General features: G+C 38.5%; 1 protein-coding gene across 6 annotated transcripts in view; it reads right to left on the reverse strand.

Moving 5' to 3' along the window:
- Positions 1–13769, reverse strand: part of vav3a (vav 3 guanine nucleotide exchange factor a) — a 103275-nt gene that overhangs the window by 42935 nt on the left and 46571 nt on the right. For 3 of the 6 annotated variants that reach the window (XM_008438367.3, XM_017301931.2, XM_008438368.3), the window contains exons 3-10: positions 8589–8647; positions 8410–8475; positions 5186–5294; positions 4704–4805; positions 2598–2666; positions 1603–1706; positions 890–989; positions 458–553 (exon numbers count right to left, since the gene is read on the reverse strand). In XM_008438367.3, the coding sequence (XP_008436589.2) occupies positions 458–553; positions 890–989; positions 1603–1706; positions 2598–2666; positions 4704–4805; positions 5186–5294; positions 8410–8475; positions 8589–8647 (705 nt within the window). Of the gene's footprint in view, positions 1–457; positions 554–889; positions 990–1602; positions 1707–2597; positions 2667–4703; positions 4806–5185; positions 5295–8409; positions 8476–8588; positions 8648–9589; positions 9612–10118; positions 10365–10658; positions 11262–13769 lie in introns of those variants that run through there. The other 3 variants (XM_081601297.1, XM_017301933.2, XM_081601298.1) reach the window with 3 other exon arrangements.

Here is a 13769-nt window from a genome sequence, read left to right on the forward strand (position 1 = left end):
AAACAGTCAGGATGAGCTGCAGAGTCTGAAGGACAAATGCAGGGAGGAGGATGGAAAAAAACGCAGTCAATGCTGCCTCTGGTGGACAAGTGGTGTACTGACAACTGTCTTAGAATGAATTCAGTGAGTTTTGTTTTTAGATCAAAAACTTACTGATTTAGCTGAGAATGTCCTGTTGAAAGTCTGTTCAGACACTGTTGTTTACAGTGTGACCCTGACATCTTAAATATCTGATTAATGAGAGGTTTGTAGAAAACATAGATGCTGATTTTTGAAGACAACTTAATTACACGGATGATTTGCAGAAGGCTTATGAAAAATCTTCATACTGCTTCCCCAGTCTGACAGAAAATCAGAAGTAGTCCTGTTTTACTAAATTGTCAGAAAACACGTATGTGAAATCAACTGATGCGTAGCGTGTAAATAAATTTCTGTCTGTTTTATTTTAATGCTGTACCTGCAAAAGGAGATGATACTTCAACACCCGCTGCATGGGAACCACAAGCAGGTCTCTCAACGTGAACTTGCCATAATTGGCTCTTTTAGAACATTCCTGCAGAAAGATTTAATAATAATAATTAAAAACAAATCATCAATCATTAATTGTACTATACATTAATCCCTTTGGTAAGACCATTTTGCATTATTCCAGAAAGAAATGTGTCTATTTTCTAATTTATACACATGCACTGATCCATATGCTTCAAGTTTTAGAGCAAAATGTAATGCTTCATGAATCATCACCATCTCCTGCAATGCCTCATTTGCTCACTTGAGGGCATCCTCTTTTCACTCTGTGCAGCTTAAAAACTGCAAACGTGTCATCCTGCACTGTGGGACATATACTCATCTCTTTTGTCGTTTTAAAGCAGCCATGTAGCTGTTTTACCTCTAGCTTCATGCGCACGTCCTCTCTGTTTTTGCAGATGTCGTCCAGGGTGGTGATGGCCGTCTCCACGTGACTGCAGTATTTCCCATAGATCAACAACCTGCGTCCGATCAGAGCAGAAGGACCCACCGGTCAGAAGTCAAACGTTTACACAGATTTTCATAGATTTTTTTCTGTTAAACTAGGAAGCAAACACAACTAACAATTATTTTAGTAATCGTTTACTCCATCAATTATTGTAACGATTAATCAGATTTTTAAAAATGGCACATTCTAAAGATTTTTCATTTAGCTACATAAGCCTTTGTTTTACAATATTAGAAATACTTTTTTTTTTAAAGCAATTCAATTCTTTTTTTTAAATAAAAATATTTAAAGTTCAATAATGGCACTCATTTAATACATTTGAATCAGATTAGACAAAATGTATATATTTTTAAAATGTTTTCGGGTTAATTACTGCCCTGATTATATTTCTTATTTCAGCAAATGACTGTGTATTCCAGTTAATTAATCAATTAAATAATTAGTTGATAATTAACTCAATAATTGATTAATCTGATTAATTACAGCATAATAAAAATTTTATCTGAACACGTTTTATCATAAAATGAAGTAATGAGAGGCTGTAATATTGCAAGATGTTACCTGCTTCCACGAGGAAGTGAAAAAAAAAACAATAAGACTTAGATGCTCCTGATGTTGCTTTGTACCTTTCTTTAAAACTTATGAAGATCTGGTAAAGGTTCTGGGAACCTCTCTGGTGGACCGACTCTTGGATTTCCAGCAATAAACCCTTGTGAACCTTTACCAGTTCCTAAAAAAAGCAGACAGAAAATGTAATAAATCAATGCTGACCGTAAAACATTTGTTATGATTATTTTTCCCTATCCTGAGCTCTAAAGGTTTTGTAGCAGGTACATTTCATTAAAAATTAAGACCTTTTAGTCTCAACGGACATACCTGCAACCTAACAACAATACTCGACTGAGCTTTAAACGTGGCAAGAATTTTAGATGCACTTTGTTTCAACAGCAGAAAAATTCACAGAAAAAAACCTGAAGGAATTTTAAAGCCCCAGATCCCACAGTTGGACTCGAAGAAGCATCAATAAATTTTGTGGGGCAAAAAAACTTGAGTGGATGTTTTGGTTGTCAGCAGAGAGATTCGCACTATCAGGGTTTGCTGACATTTTGTGCATATTTGAAATTGTAAATCCAGCAAATAGAACATAAATTGGTATATTATATTTCTGCTGTTTTAAAAAAAAGGGCAGAAATTTCCTCAGGAGCTAACTTTAGAACCAAAATCTAACTTTTTAGCAGCTAGCCATTAGCTGCTTGTCTACAAAATAAGAAGTTGTTATATTTTTTAAAAATACATGGCTGCTTTTCAAAGTAACATCGCAGAAATTGTTTACTCCTAATAAACAATTACTATGATATTCCTCTGCAAAGCAACAGAAAAACCAGAAAACTAGCACTGTCACTGTTAGCATGTAGCATATTAGCTTCTAGCAGGACTGCTGCCAGTCAAGACCACTAAAAGAACTACAATGTTAAAACAAGACAGTTATAAAAATAAAAATATATTACATACAAAAAAGTAGAACTAAAAATAACAGAAAATCCATTTGGAAATATATATTTATCAGTAGTTGGTGTGGTTCAAACTTTACTTAACTTCCAGTTGGCTGCATTTAACTCACCGGAATATTCACAAACACCTTCTCCATCTCAACGGTAGAAAAAAACATGGTGAGGGGCATCATAAAGTGCTGGGGGAGAAACAGAAAGAGAAAAGAACGCATGGGAATGAAAGCTCGTTCCTCCAGTGAACGTGGAGGGGCTCGTTTTGAACGAGACGCTATTACATTATGGAGGCCAAGCTGCAAAGAGCTGCAGTAAGCAGAAACAACCAGGCCTGTCTGGGTCACGGCAATAATCTCATTTTCAGAGTGTGCAATTTAATGATTTCCCCTCTCCGAAAACTCCCACCACACAGTCAATTCTGCATCTCAATGGAGCAGGGGGAGCGCAAACGAAATTTCACCATAACAAAAGTCATCTACCGAGGCTCTCCGCTGGGAAATCAGGCAAGGGGCTTTTTTGTGGACGTGAATATACGCAAGGGGAAGAAGACAAGTGGTTTTGGCTGGGGGTCTGGAGCTGGTGGGTCTCCTACAGTCCTGGGAAAATGCAGAGTAAGATGGAAAAGATGTAGTTTTGACCAAAAAAAAAAAAGTAATTGTATTGTTCCAGACTCCACTTTCCAAAGTTCATCTTCCTTTACGTCCATTTTAGAAAATAAAATACGGAGTGGAAAAATACAAAATCTTGGTCCTTCTTAAACTCATTCTACTGTTTGACAACACATTTATTATTTTTTCCCCCTATTTGGAGTGAGTTTGTTTCAGTCACAATTTACAGCAGTGAAGGAGATTCAATTGCTTTTCAGTGCTCTTTAAAATGTTTGAAAATACCCATTAGGGGGTGTACTTTTATCTAACAAATGTCCTTTTTTTCATAAAAGCAGCTGAATGAGACCTCCAACACACTTTGATTAAACTAAAATCATTATATTATGCTATAAGTGGCAAATAGCGATAATTTACCCCTTTTATAAAGCTTATTTAAGTACAAGTTGTTTTAATTACGATGCCTTGCAGTTAATGTAATCATTCTTTTCCAAACAAAATGTATTTTAGTAGCTGTCATATCTAAAGAAAGCTACGTTTTGCTTACATTCAGATCTTTATTTCAAATATTCTTGTATTTTAAATAGTTTTTATGGTTTTGTGCGATTTAATTATGCCATGCGATAATGGGAACAATTTCATATTTCTTATGTACGTGTTTGTGGAGTTTAGCCTTGTCATCTCACAGCAAAAAGATTCTCGGAAGAGTCCTGAATCCAATATTTAGTGGGGAAAATGCTGATTTTCACGCTTTTTTTTTTTTCCTGGTGTGCCTTACTCTCTACCAGTTGGGATACAAATAGATTTTATTGATCATTATGGATGCTTGGTCCAACCCTTTGTTTCAGTTTTCTGATGGTGTGTTTTGGAGATTTGTCTCTCTTTCCATCATCTTCATTAGAAACAGTACAAAGATCACCTTAGGTTCGTGTCAAACCTTGCGTTTCACAATTCTCATTTGAGTTTTTTCTCCTTTTTTCCCCAGTTTGTTTGCAGGTCAAACAAACTGCAAACAGGTTGCAGTTTAAACTTGGTCCAGGCCAAGCTTATTCATTTCCTTTTTGCCAAAAATCTACACAAGATGTACAAGGTTAATTCTCTTTCCCTTTAGAGAAAGGGGCCACATTTATGCTAAAGGGAAACAAGAAGACATAAACAACAAATTAAAAGTTCATGTTAATACTATAAATGACAAACTGTACATTACACTTTGCTAAAGTGTTGAAAATATAGGCTGTCAGTAAACAGCAGTACATATAATGATAGACTGAGTGTACTTTAGAGTCTTTATGAAGTGATTAATACTTGTAGGACTGATCAGAAAATAAATTTTCTAAATAATTCACACAGTGACTATTTTCAACGGTGTTTTATTTCCCCCCATCATTTGAAACTCTGGCCTCCTTCAGTTTGAACTTCCAACGCGAAAAAATCACACAGAAAGTGAGAAACTCAATACATCTTCCTTAGCTACACGCATAAACACTTCCATGTGTTTCCAAGGAACATTACCGACGTTAACTCTTTGGGTCCAGGATATGCAAAATATATCACCAGTGTTGTGTTACGGTTCGTTCAGAGCAGTGTAATGACTTCCATTTGTCGGTGTGAGCGTACCTTCTCTATGGACTCCAGGGTCTCGGTGTATTTCTCCTCCGTCTGCTTGATCTCTGTTAAGCAGCAACTCCTGATGTCGATCTCTGCCTGCTTCTGGAACGCCTACACACAGACACGCACACACACAGAGGCCGGTTACTATGTGTTGGCGCTGTGGCCTTACAAATCGTCCAACCAGACGTAGTTGATCCAAGCCTCAGAGTGAGGTTACACATGCTCACTAAAGTGTCTGCCAAATATGAAAGAACTTTTTTTTTTTTTTTTTGCTAAACCAGAGGGGAAAAAATGTGGCAAATTAACTAAGCATGAAATTAGATATCATGTTTCTGCCTGTTTTCCCTTTGAAGACTAATTAGGTGGAAAATTGAGATATTTAGCTTATATTTAGTCTGATCTGCAAAAGCAGAAGCATGTTTTTTTTTTTTTTTTTTTAATGTTTCACCATCTGGACGTGAGATGGAGGTTACAGATGGAACACAAACCGGAGGAGGGATGGCCTCTGTCTTCATCAGGTCCTCGTAGATCTCGCCGCCTTCCTCATCCTCGTACACGCAGGCGTACAGGTCCTCCTCGTCCTCCACGCCGTTCTCACTGTGGACGCACACAGAGCGTGAGAGCGGGGCCGCACGGCGTCATGCTGCCGACGATCCACGCAACGTCCAAAACGTTGAAAAATAGCTTCCGCCATCCACGACCATCATGCGAAAAGGCTCACGCAAAGTTCTGGTTTTTACAGTCTGTGGCCTGTGATGCCGTGCTACAAAATCCTGTCAGAAGAGGATGCTGGGTAATTTGGGAGTGTGAAGGCGGTTAAGGAGCAGAGCCTACATGTTTTTTTCTTAATGCTCACAACTGAGTTCATGAGGGAAAGTTGGAGGGAAAGCTTAGACTTAAACTGTGGTGTAAAATAGTTCTTTCTCGGAGAACAGAAGGTCCGCGTGTACAGCGGGAGGCACATGTAGTGGAGTCCTTATTAAAAATGAATGAAAAACTTCAGAATCAATTCATCTTTTGTTGTAACGCAATTTCAAATCCAACTCATAATTTAAGTACAGTGGAAACCAGAAGTTTACATATACTGAAAAAAAAAGACTCATACTTTTTTCCCCCTCACTGTCTGGAGATACATCAGACCAAACTTCTGCCGTTTTATGTCAGAATTACCTGCATTATTTCTAATTGCTAAATGTCACTAAAATGAGAGAAAGAATATATCATTTATGTTTTAATGTTTTCAAAATCAGAGGTTTACATACTGAATTATTACTATCTCTTTAAACTACGACGGATAGACGGGATCCGTCGTTGGACCTGGTCTATCCAATAATCCGTCAGTATGTAAATTTATGGTTTCAACTGCATCTAGATTATCCGACTGCTGGGTGAGATTTCATACAGGTCTATAGTATCCCTTTACCACAAACTGTGTGAAAGGGATTAAGAACATACTGAACAAAAATTATTAATTATTCCTCCAATTTAATGTTTTAGCAATACCTCCGGCACTCTTAATTTTACCAACATGTTTCTTCTCACTGGAAGTAATATCAATGTTTTGTAGTGGTCCAGTCAAAGTCCAGACTTTAATCTGATACAGAATCCGTGGACACACCAGTGGAAATACGTAAAAGCTGGTCCGTATTCATAGAGAGTAAAAATCTGCCAGTAAAAATCAGTTATTAAATGCAACTTTTATGAAACTGATATTCCTTGTGTGTTCTTTTATCATCTTTTCACAAATTTTGTCTCATTTCCCATCCGGCTCAGCCTTCCTGAAATGAATTTTACGCCCCAACATGGCAGTGGTTTAATAACACTGGACTTAGCTCCGGCTCTCCTTTCCAAAAAGATTTACAACATACATTATTATTAACCAACTAGTCATTTAAAACCGCACAGGAAATTTCGGGCCGGTCCATCTACAAGAAAGATGCTGTGTATAAAATGGATATTTTTCTGCTGCCTGTGCGAGTCTCATTCACAAGTAAATGGAGATTCTGATGAGAAAAGCAGAAGTTTACGGCTACGTTTCGGGTTTTTAAAGATCTAGAAAGTTTCCCTTTGCAGATCAGATCGATTATTTCCGCAAAGTCAGCAGTCTTTATGCTTTTCTTTTTTTTTATTTTATTTTTTTTTTTTTTTATTTTGCATGTAAATTTCTGGCTCTGGCTTATACGTTCGGAAAGCTTTAAATGTGTCCGACCTCATCCTGCAGCTGGCTGGCTGGCTTATCTCTGCCGCTGCTTCCTGTGCAAATGGAGCTGTCAGAGCTAAACATAGAGCAGATCACTGCGAGGCGTCCCGACATCTTTATTGCCGTGGACTCATCTGCCCCCGCAGGCTTCAGTTACAATCCTAAAACGTCTTTATAGCGCAACTGAAGAATTAAACTGCACAGAAAAGGTACTATTTAAAAGTTTGGTGTATTTAATGGGGGATTTTATGTAATTAGACCAACACAAGTTCTGGAAAAAAAATGAAGAGCCCACTGCACTGAACCCCATTGAAAACCTCCTGGTTATTCCACCAAAATATTAATTTCTGAACTCTTCCTGAGTTAAAAAATTAGTATTGTTATTTCTAAATGAATAATTTGTTTTCTCTGAATTCTTCGAGGTCTGAAAGAACTACATCTGTTTCATTATTTTGACCATTTCTCATTTTCTGCAAATAAATACTAATTTTTTGCTTGGAATTTCAGAGACATGTTCTCAGTAGTTCATAGGATAAAAGAGCAATGTTAATTTTACTCCAACATGTACCTATAAAAAGTAAAATCTGAGAAACTCGTCATTTTAAGTGGCCTCTCAAATTTTTCCATAGCTGTAATTGTGAAATAAAAAGCAAACGTTGAGTTTTCAAAACCGTTTACGTCGAAGTGTGGCGTGCATTTGGATTCAGATCCTTTGATTCCAATACTTCTAATAGTTCAGGGAGAAATTTGTGGAGATGTTTAAACCAGGGTTTGATGTTACGAAACAATATCCGAGGCTTCGAACGTCTCACGGACGAAACGGGGCGCACAAATTTCAGTTTTCTGGCCGATGCAGAAAAGTTGAATAGTTTTTGCAGCGTTGCGACCGAAAATAGAACCGTGGACGAGCCGACAGCTCAAATTCAGTCCAAAACGATTCTCAGACGAAAATCAATAACAAAAAGGCCAATGTGTTATCTGGCTATGTTTAGATGAAGGCATAACTGTACCCACTGACCTACTTGCAGTTAGAGTGGATTATATTGTAAACAATACAATATTATATTGAAAAGTTCAAAAGTCTCAAAATGTGCCAGCATGAAGCTAAAAGTTTAATGACGTAATTATTTTAATCTCTTATTCTCTCTGATCCAGGGACATTAACCTCACAAGTAAAAATCATGTCAGGCTGATCTGGATAGCATGAGTTGTATCGTTTCAAATAATAATAATTTAAAAAATCTGTTATTCAACAAAAATCTGCAAAAGCTTGCACTAAATGGGGCGTGAATAACGAATGACGAAAGTCCAGTCCCACACAACTTGTGGTAAACTGAGAAAAGGCTGTGAGGCGGCGAGGGGAGGCTGAGCGAGCGCACGCTGGGAGCAGCGGAGGAGGTGGCTGCCTTCCAGTCGACACCCAGGGAACAAATGCTGCCCTCGTCAGCAAAACGCTCTTTTGTTTTAAAACGGCAGGAAGCGGAGACGTTTGTGTTCGAGGAGGAAACGTACTCGATCAGGTCCTCCAGGTGGTTGTAGATGTCCTCGTCTTCCACGCGCTCCTCTGTGGGAAAATGCCTGCGAGAGGAAACGCACATTTATTATTTGTGAAATAATCAGAAGATGTTTTACTGCGTGTTAGGTGCAGTTTTCTTTAAAAAAAAAAAAAAAAGAAAAAAAAAGAGACACACCTGATTCCCGTTTGTTGTGCGATGCTCGTGTGGGAAAGTTTGGACAGCGTGTCCATAACCTGGGACAAACAGAGAGAGATTGTTTTTGTTTTTAATATAACTTTTTTACATCACAGAAGAACAGAAACTGAAATATCTCTTATCTTTCATTTATACGTTGGGACACAAGAGGGCAGCATTTTCTAATACTTCTGAAAAACCTGAGCTGTTGTCACAGTAGGATTTTATATTCAAACCTTTTTACAGTAAATCCAGTTAAAGGAAGATTATTGATCATATCCCTTCACCGCCACCATTTTAGCCACATATACGTATTTTTTGGGAGATTTTAAAGGACAAAACCACTGCAAATGGTAAATAATTGTTGGAGAAAAGCGGTATGTGATTTTTATATTTATATTATTTCCCGACAAATATCTGAAACTACATTGGATGGTTTTGTGTACAGCTCCTCTGCTTTTATATATTTGTAGAAAACCCTGCAAGTCCTTTGAGTCACGGCTAACCCCACAGCAGGTTTTCCTGCAGCTTTCTTCAACAATGTTTACGTCTAAAAGTTTTTCCACCATACCATTTTTCTGAAAAAAAAGTGACACTATTATCTAATTAAATTTGGTAGTCATTTGGTATTCCCAGAGTCAGTGGGAATACACACCACACCCTTTATAGATATTTCTTGCACAAAGTAAAAAAAAAAAAGAAAAAAGTTTGACTTTCTAAACCTAAACTCCTTTGTGTTGTTCTGTCTCATAAAATTCTGACAAAATTCATGAAAATTTCCAGAAGCAACAGGGCAAAATTCAGGTATTTCAAGCAGAAACAGTAGTCGGAGCTCTGCTAAACGCACACCAGAAGAAAATATTACCTCACCGCAACAGTAATTGATCACTAGGTTTGTATGATTACTGATATACGGTCCATACTTTAACGCCGCTGTGCTCAGGCCTTCACCCTGCACTGTGCACATGTTTGAGCTAGTGATGAATCATCCTTGATCTCACCTCTTAAATAAAACTTTAATGTTGCTCATTCACACCCGGCGACCCCCTTCCACACCACGCTTCCCTTCCCAGGTCACGGGCGCACACTTTCATCCACACCAAACGCATCACATGGATAAATCTGCCCCGCAGCCAGCTCTCCACAATCAATACCGGTCAGTCACACAGCCGGCCTGTCCCTCCCCCCCAATGTCCCCCGCTCCGTCCAGTAAATGGAGTAAACAGTGGCACGGTGAGGACAGACACGGGGATCAAGTTGTCCCGGCCAACATCTTTCCCCCAGCTCCAAACTCACAGAGCTCTGGAAGCTGCTGCTTTTTAAATCAGCATCTGTGGCTTTTACTATCAGAAAAGCCTGTTAGGTAAGCTGGCTTCTGTGGGGTCGCGAGGTGAAAAAGAAAACGAGTGACATTTCACGCTTCCGTCGTCGTCGCATCAGAAAACATTTCCGACCGCTGGGAACAAGTTGACGTTCGGCTGCGTGACGTCAGAGCAGAGTTTGTTTGTTTGTTTGTCGGCTGCAGCTTACGATCAAAGAGAAATATCAGCAGGGAGCAGATGAGTGGTGGGAGGCAGTGACTCCGTGTGGCTTCGCAGCAGTGGGCAACTGCAGATCATCAGGAGAACATTAATTAACTTGTACGCAACTGACTTTAAACCGTCATTAGAGAAACAATTTAAATATCTGCAACTGAAAAGTGAGCTTAACGTAACTGCAACACATCAGTGTGCTGCTATGCATTCTTTAAAATGTTGTATACATATAAACATGACAGCTTCAAGTCTGGTAGACAAAATCCAGGGGGGAAAAAACCCAAAACTCATTGAATGTATCCTAATCCAATTGCTTCGGGTGCCAAGGTATCACAGTGTGTACAGTTACTAAGCAGATTGTGTTCCTCAGCAGTAGTTTATCTGCTGAGTGAATACAACGCGTAAAGTCGCTCCAAAAATAAACTGATGTGAATGATTTCAGCCTGAGGGGAACTTGTATATGGTGCTGTGCAAAATGACATAAAAATAAACAAAGCCAAAGTAAAGGTAGTGAACAAAAAGGACTGTCGTTTACCAGTAGCAATGCTAACCGTGCTTGTGAGGTGGCATCGTCAAGGGGTCATAAATAAATAAATAAATAAATAAAAGGTGAGAAGAAGGCAGAATGAGCAGCCAGTTCCAAGTCCTTCTCAAGTTGTATGCAGGATTTGCAACACACCTGCACTTCGTTAGACTGCACCATGAGAGGACAGGTCACACCAAGCAAGAACATCTCAACAAAGAGTCAGGAATGAGGCTATTAATCTAATTTACAGACTAAATGATCTGCAAACTAAAGCATTTATAGCAGGGCAACTCAAAAGGGTCACTTGAAAGAAAACAAACAACACAAAAAGAAATAAACTCCTCCATTTGGTTGTATCCGGTGATGCAAGCAGTGACATCATATAATTTGAACAGGAAGTGCTGGGCTGGCCCCTCCCCCACATCTAAAGGGACAAACAATGGTGACTACAAAAGATGCTAAACGTCAACTCTTCAAGCATTTTGTCTCTGTAATATTACTAAACACATTTTTTTTTTGGACACAGACCATTTTCTCAAACACACGGTGTGACGTCACCCCTGCTCCTGACGTAAATAATTACTGACAGCTCGCTACGGGAAGACCGACATCTGTCAAAACTTTACAAGATCCGGAGACTGGAAACTATAATGGATGCAGCTCTTAAAGAGAGTAGTTATATAAAAGCTATTTGAGACGGACATCTTTTAAAAGTCATGTAAGCAAATATTGCGTTCCCAGTTGATTGTATTAGTCATCTAATGTTGATCACTAAACCTCATTTTAACATAACCTTGTAGCATAATAACTCAAAAAAGACAAGGAAAAAAGACACGAGCGTGCGTACATAGATAACGTTTGGTCCTAATTTATCAATGCATGTTCTTTTCAGTGCTGCAGCCGAAAACATGTGAACGACCCATTTATGGGTCAGAGGTTCTCCTGTCTTCCGCTAACGCTTTGACGCTCAGTCGTTATGAATACTGATCTCTCCACTAATGAAGGTCGTGTACGACATCTGGATGCCGGTTCGTAGGTACAACATGTTCAGAAGCTGCTGAGGATATCTGGAGGTTTTCCAGTTGTGGTTTTCAGGAGACTCTCCAGGGTGAAGGGCGGGAGAAGCAAGCGAGGCGCTACAATATTTTGGCTTCGCTGACTTCATGAGTCACAGTTTCACAAACTCAAATGACCATCTGTATAAAACTGGAGAGATTTTTTTTCTCGCATGAATTAGATTTGTCAATACTCATAGGAGTGAGATCAGCATATGGGAGTGTCAGACTCTAAGAGGATATGTGGGTGTTTACCCCTTAATATCCAGGAAAGGAAAAACATACGGCATCACCTATAGTGATAAAAAAGGGGTATTAAAAAAAAGGGGCACCTTGTGTGAGACTTTTTTTTTACAGGTCACCACACTTGTTTTGGGGCACTTTTTGTCCAGAAGAAAAATGGCAGGAACTCTAGCGCCACCTAGTGTCTATCTCTGCGTGTCCTTAAGCCAAAGTTGGCAACAAAAGCAGCTCTCACACCATCTCTTGAAGAAAGTGTGTCATAGAAACCGTCATCAGGGATGGAAGCTGTTTGCTCAGTTCTTTCTGAATTTTCTCATCCGTAGAAAGTACTCCTCTCCTAGTACTTATGCATCTCACTGTGTCCTTTCTTGTCGTCAGTGGACTACATCAGATTGTTGCTCGTTATCCACTGCAAAAACACAAAATGTTATAAAGTATTTTTGATCTAGTTTCTACTGCAACTATTTTTGTACTCTTGAAACAAGACAAGACTAACTTACAAGTAACTTGTCAGCAGGAAATAAGTTATATGTGAAGTTATTTGGCAGTGGAGCCAGTAGTTTTTAATCAACATTAAGAAATGATCTAGTATCTACTTGAAACAAGCTCATATATCTTGCAGAAAAGTTATTTGTAAGTCAGTTCTATCTTCTTTCAAGTGCACTAAGATATTTGCACTAGAAACTAGACCAAAAACACTTGGTGAGGTTTTGTGTTTTAACAGTGTGACCTTGGTTTTGTTGAAGGTTTATTTCTTGCTCGCTCAGAATGATGCGAGTGGAAAATCAACAACTCAACGCAACTGGCTGGACTCGCACAGCTGGATGAGATGACTTGAATTGGGTGGCATGTGATTTCACAATGTGATGGGATTACATTTGAAAGAATGTTTTAGAATTGAATAAAACACTGCGCTTTTCTCTATACAGAGCCAATAACGAGAACCAAAACCTAGACTTACAGTCCACAGTCTATTTTAAGACGGAAGTCATTCATTTCACACGCTGCTTCTGGGTAGACACAGCAATAACGCTGCGGGTGTCACATGTATTTATATTGATAACTGAAAACCCTTCACGGTCTTATCTGATCACAACCTTTCGTGTTCAAAAATTTGAGAAACCCATAAACCAGCTTGCATGTTCAGAAGCTGAGGAACTACTGACATACTTCCCAGTTGTAGCTTCCAGGAGATTCTCAGGGACAAGCAGTGAAGCGGATCTGTTTTTTTTTTTGTTGCTTCGCTGACGTTATTAGTCACACATGTACTAACCTAAATAAGGAAGACTTAATGCACTTTGCAAGTATTCATTTTCATTGAGCTTGTTACACATTTTGACATATTACGACCACACACATTAAAATATTTCATTAGAACAGAGCAACAGAAAGTAGGTCATTAATGTGAAGTGGAAGTGAATTACACAAAAGTTTCTAACGGTTTCAAGAAATAATAATCTAGAAAGAGCAGCATGTGTGTAATTTAATCTCAGTAAAACATTACCTAAAACCAGCAACAAAACTACAGTGCAGCGGTTTAGATTAAATAAACTAAATAAATACGCCATGTATTACAGGGTTCTAGTCAAAGTCCAGTTCCAAATCCAATTGAGTTTTTATTTGTAGAAAAAAGAAACACTGTCACATTTTCCTTCCTCTTCACAATTATGTGCTGATTTGCATATATTTATGCATCTATAGATGTATCTGTAATGGGATAAAATATGAATATAAAGGGATGTTAATAGGCGTGCCACAATAGCTAATTTTGCTGGACGATAAACTGTCCTTTTAATTATTATAATAAATTATAATATTGTTG

Source organism: Poecilia reticulata, chromosome 20 (assembly GCF_904066995.2).
Source record: "Poecilia reticulata chromosome 20, P_reticulata-male-v2, whole genome shotgun sequence".
NCBI classification, from domain to species: Eukaryota; Metazoa; Chordata; class Actinopteri; order Cyprinodontiformes; family Poeciliidae; genus Poecilia; species Poecilia reticulata.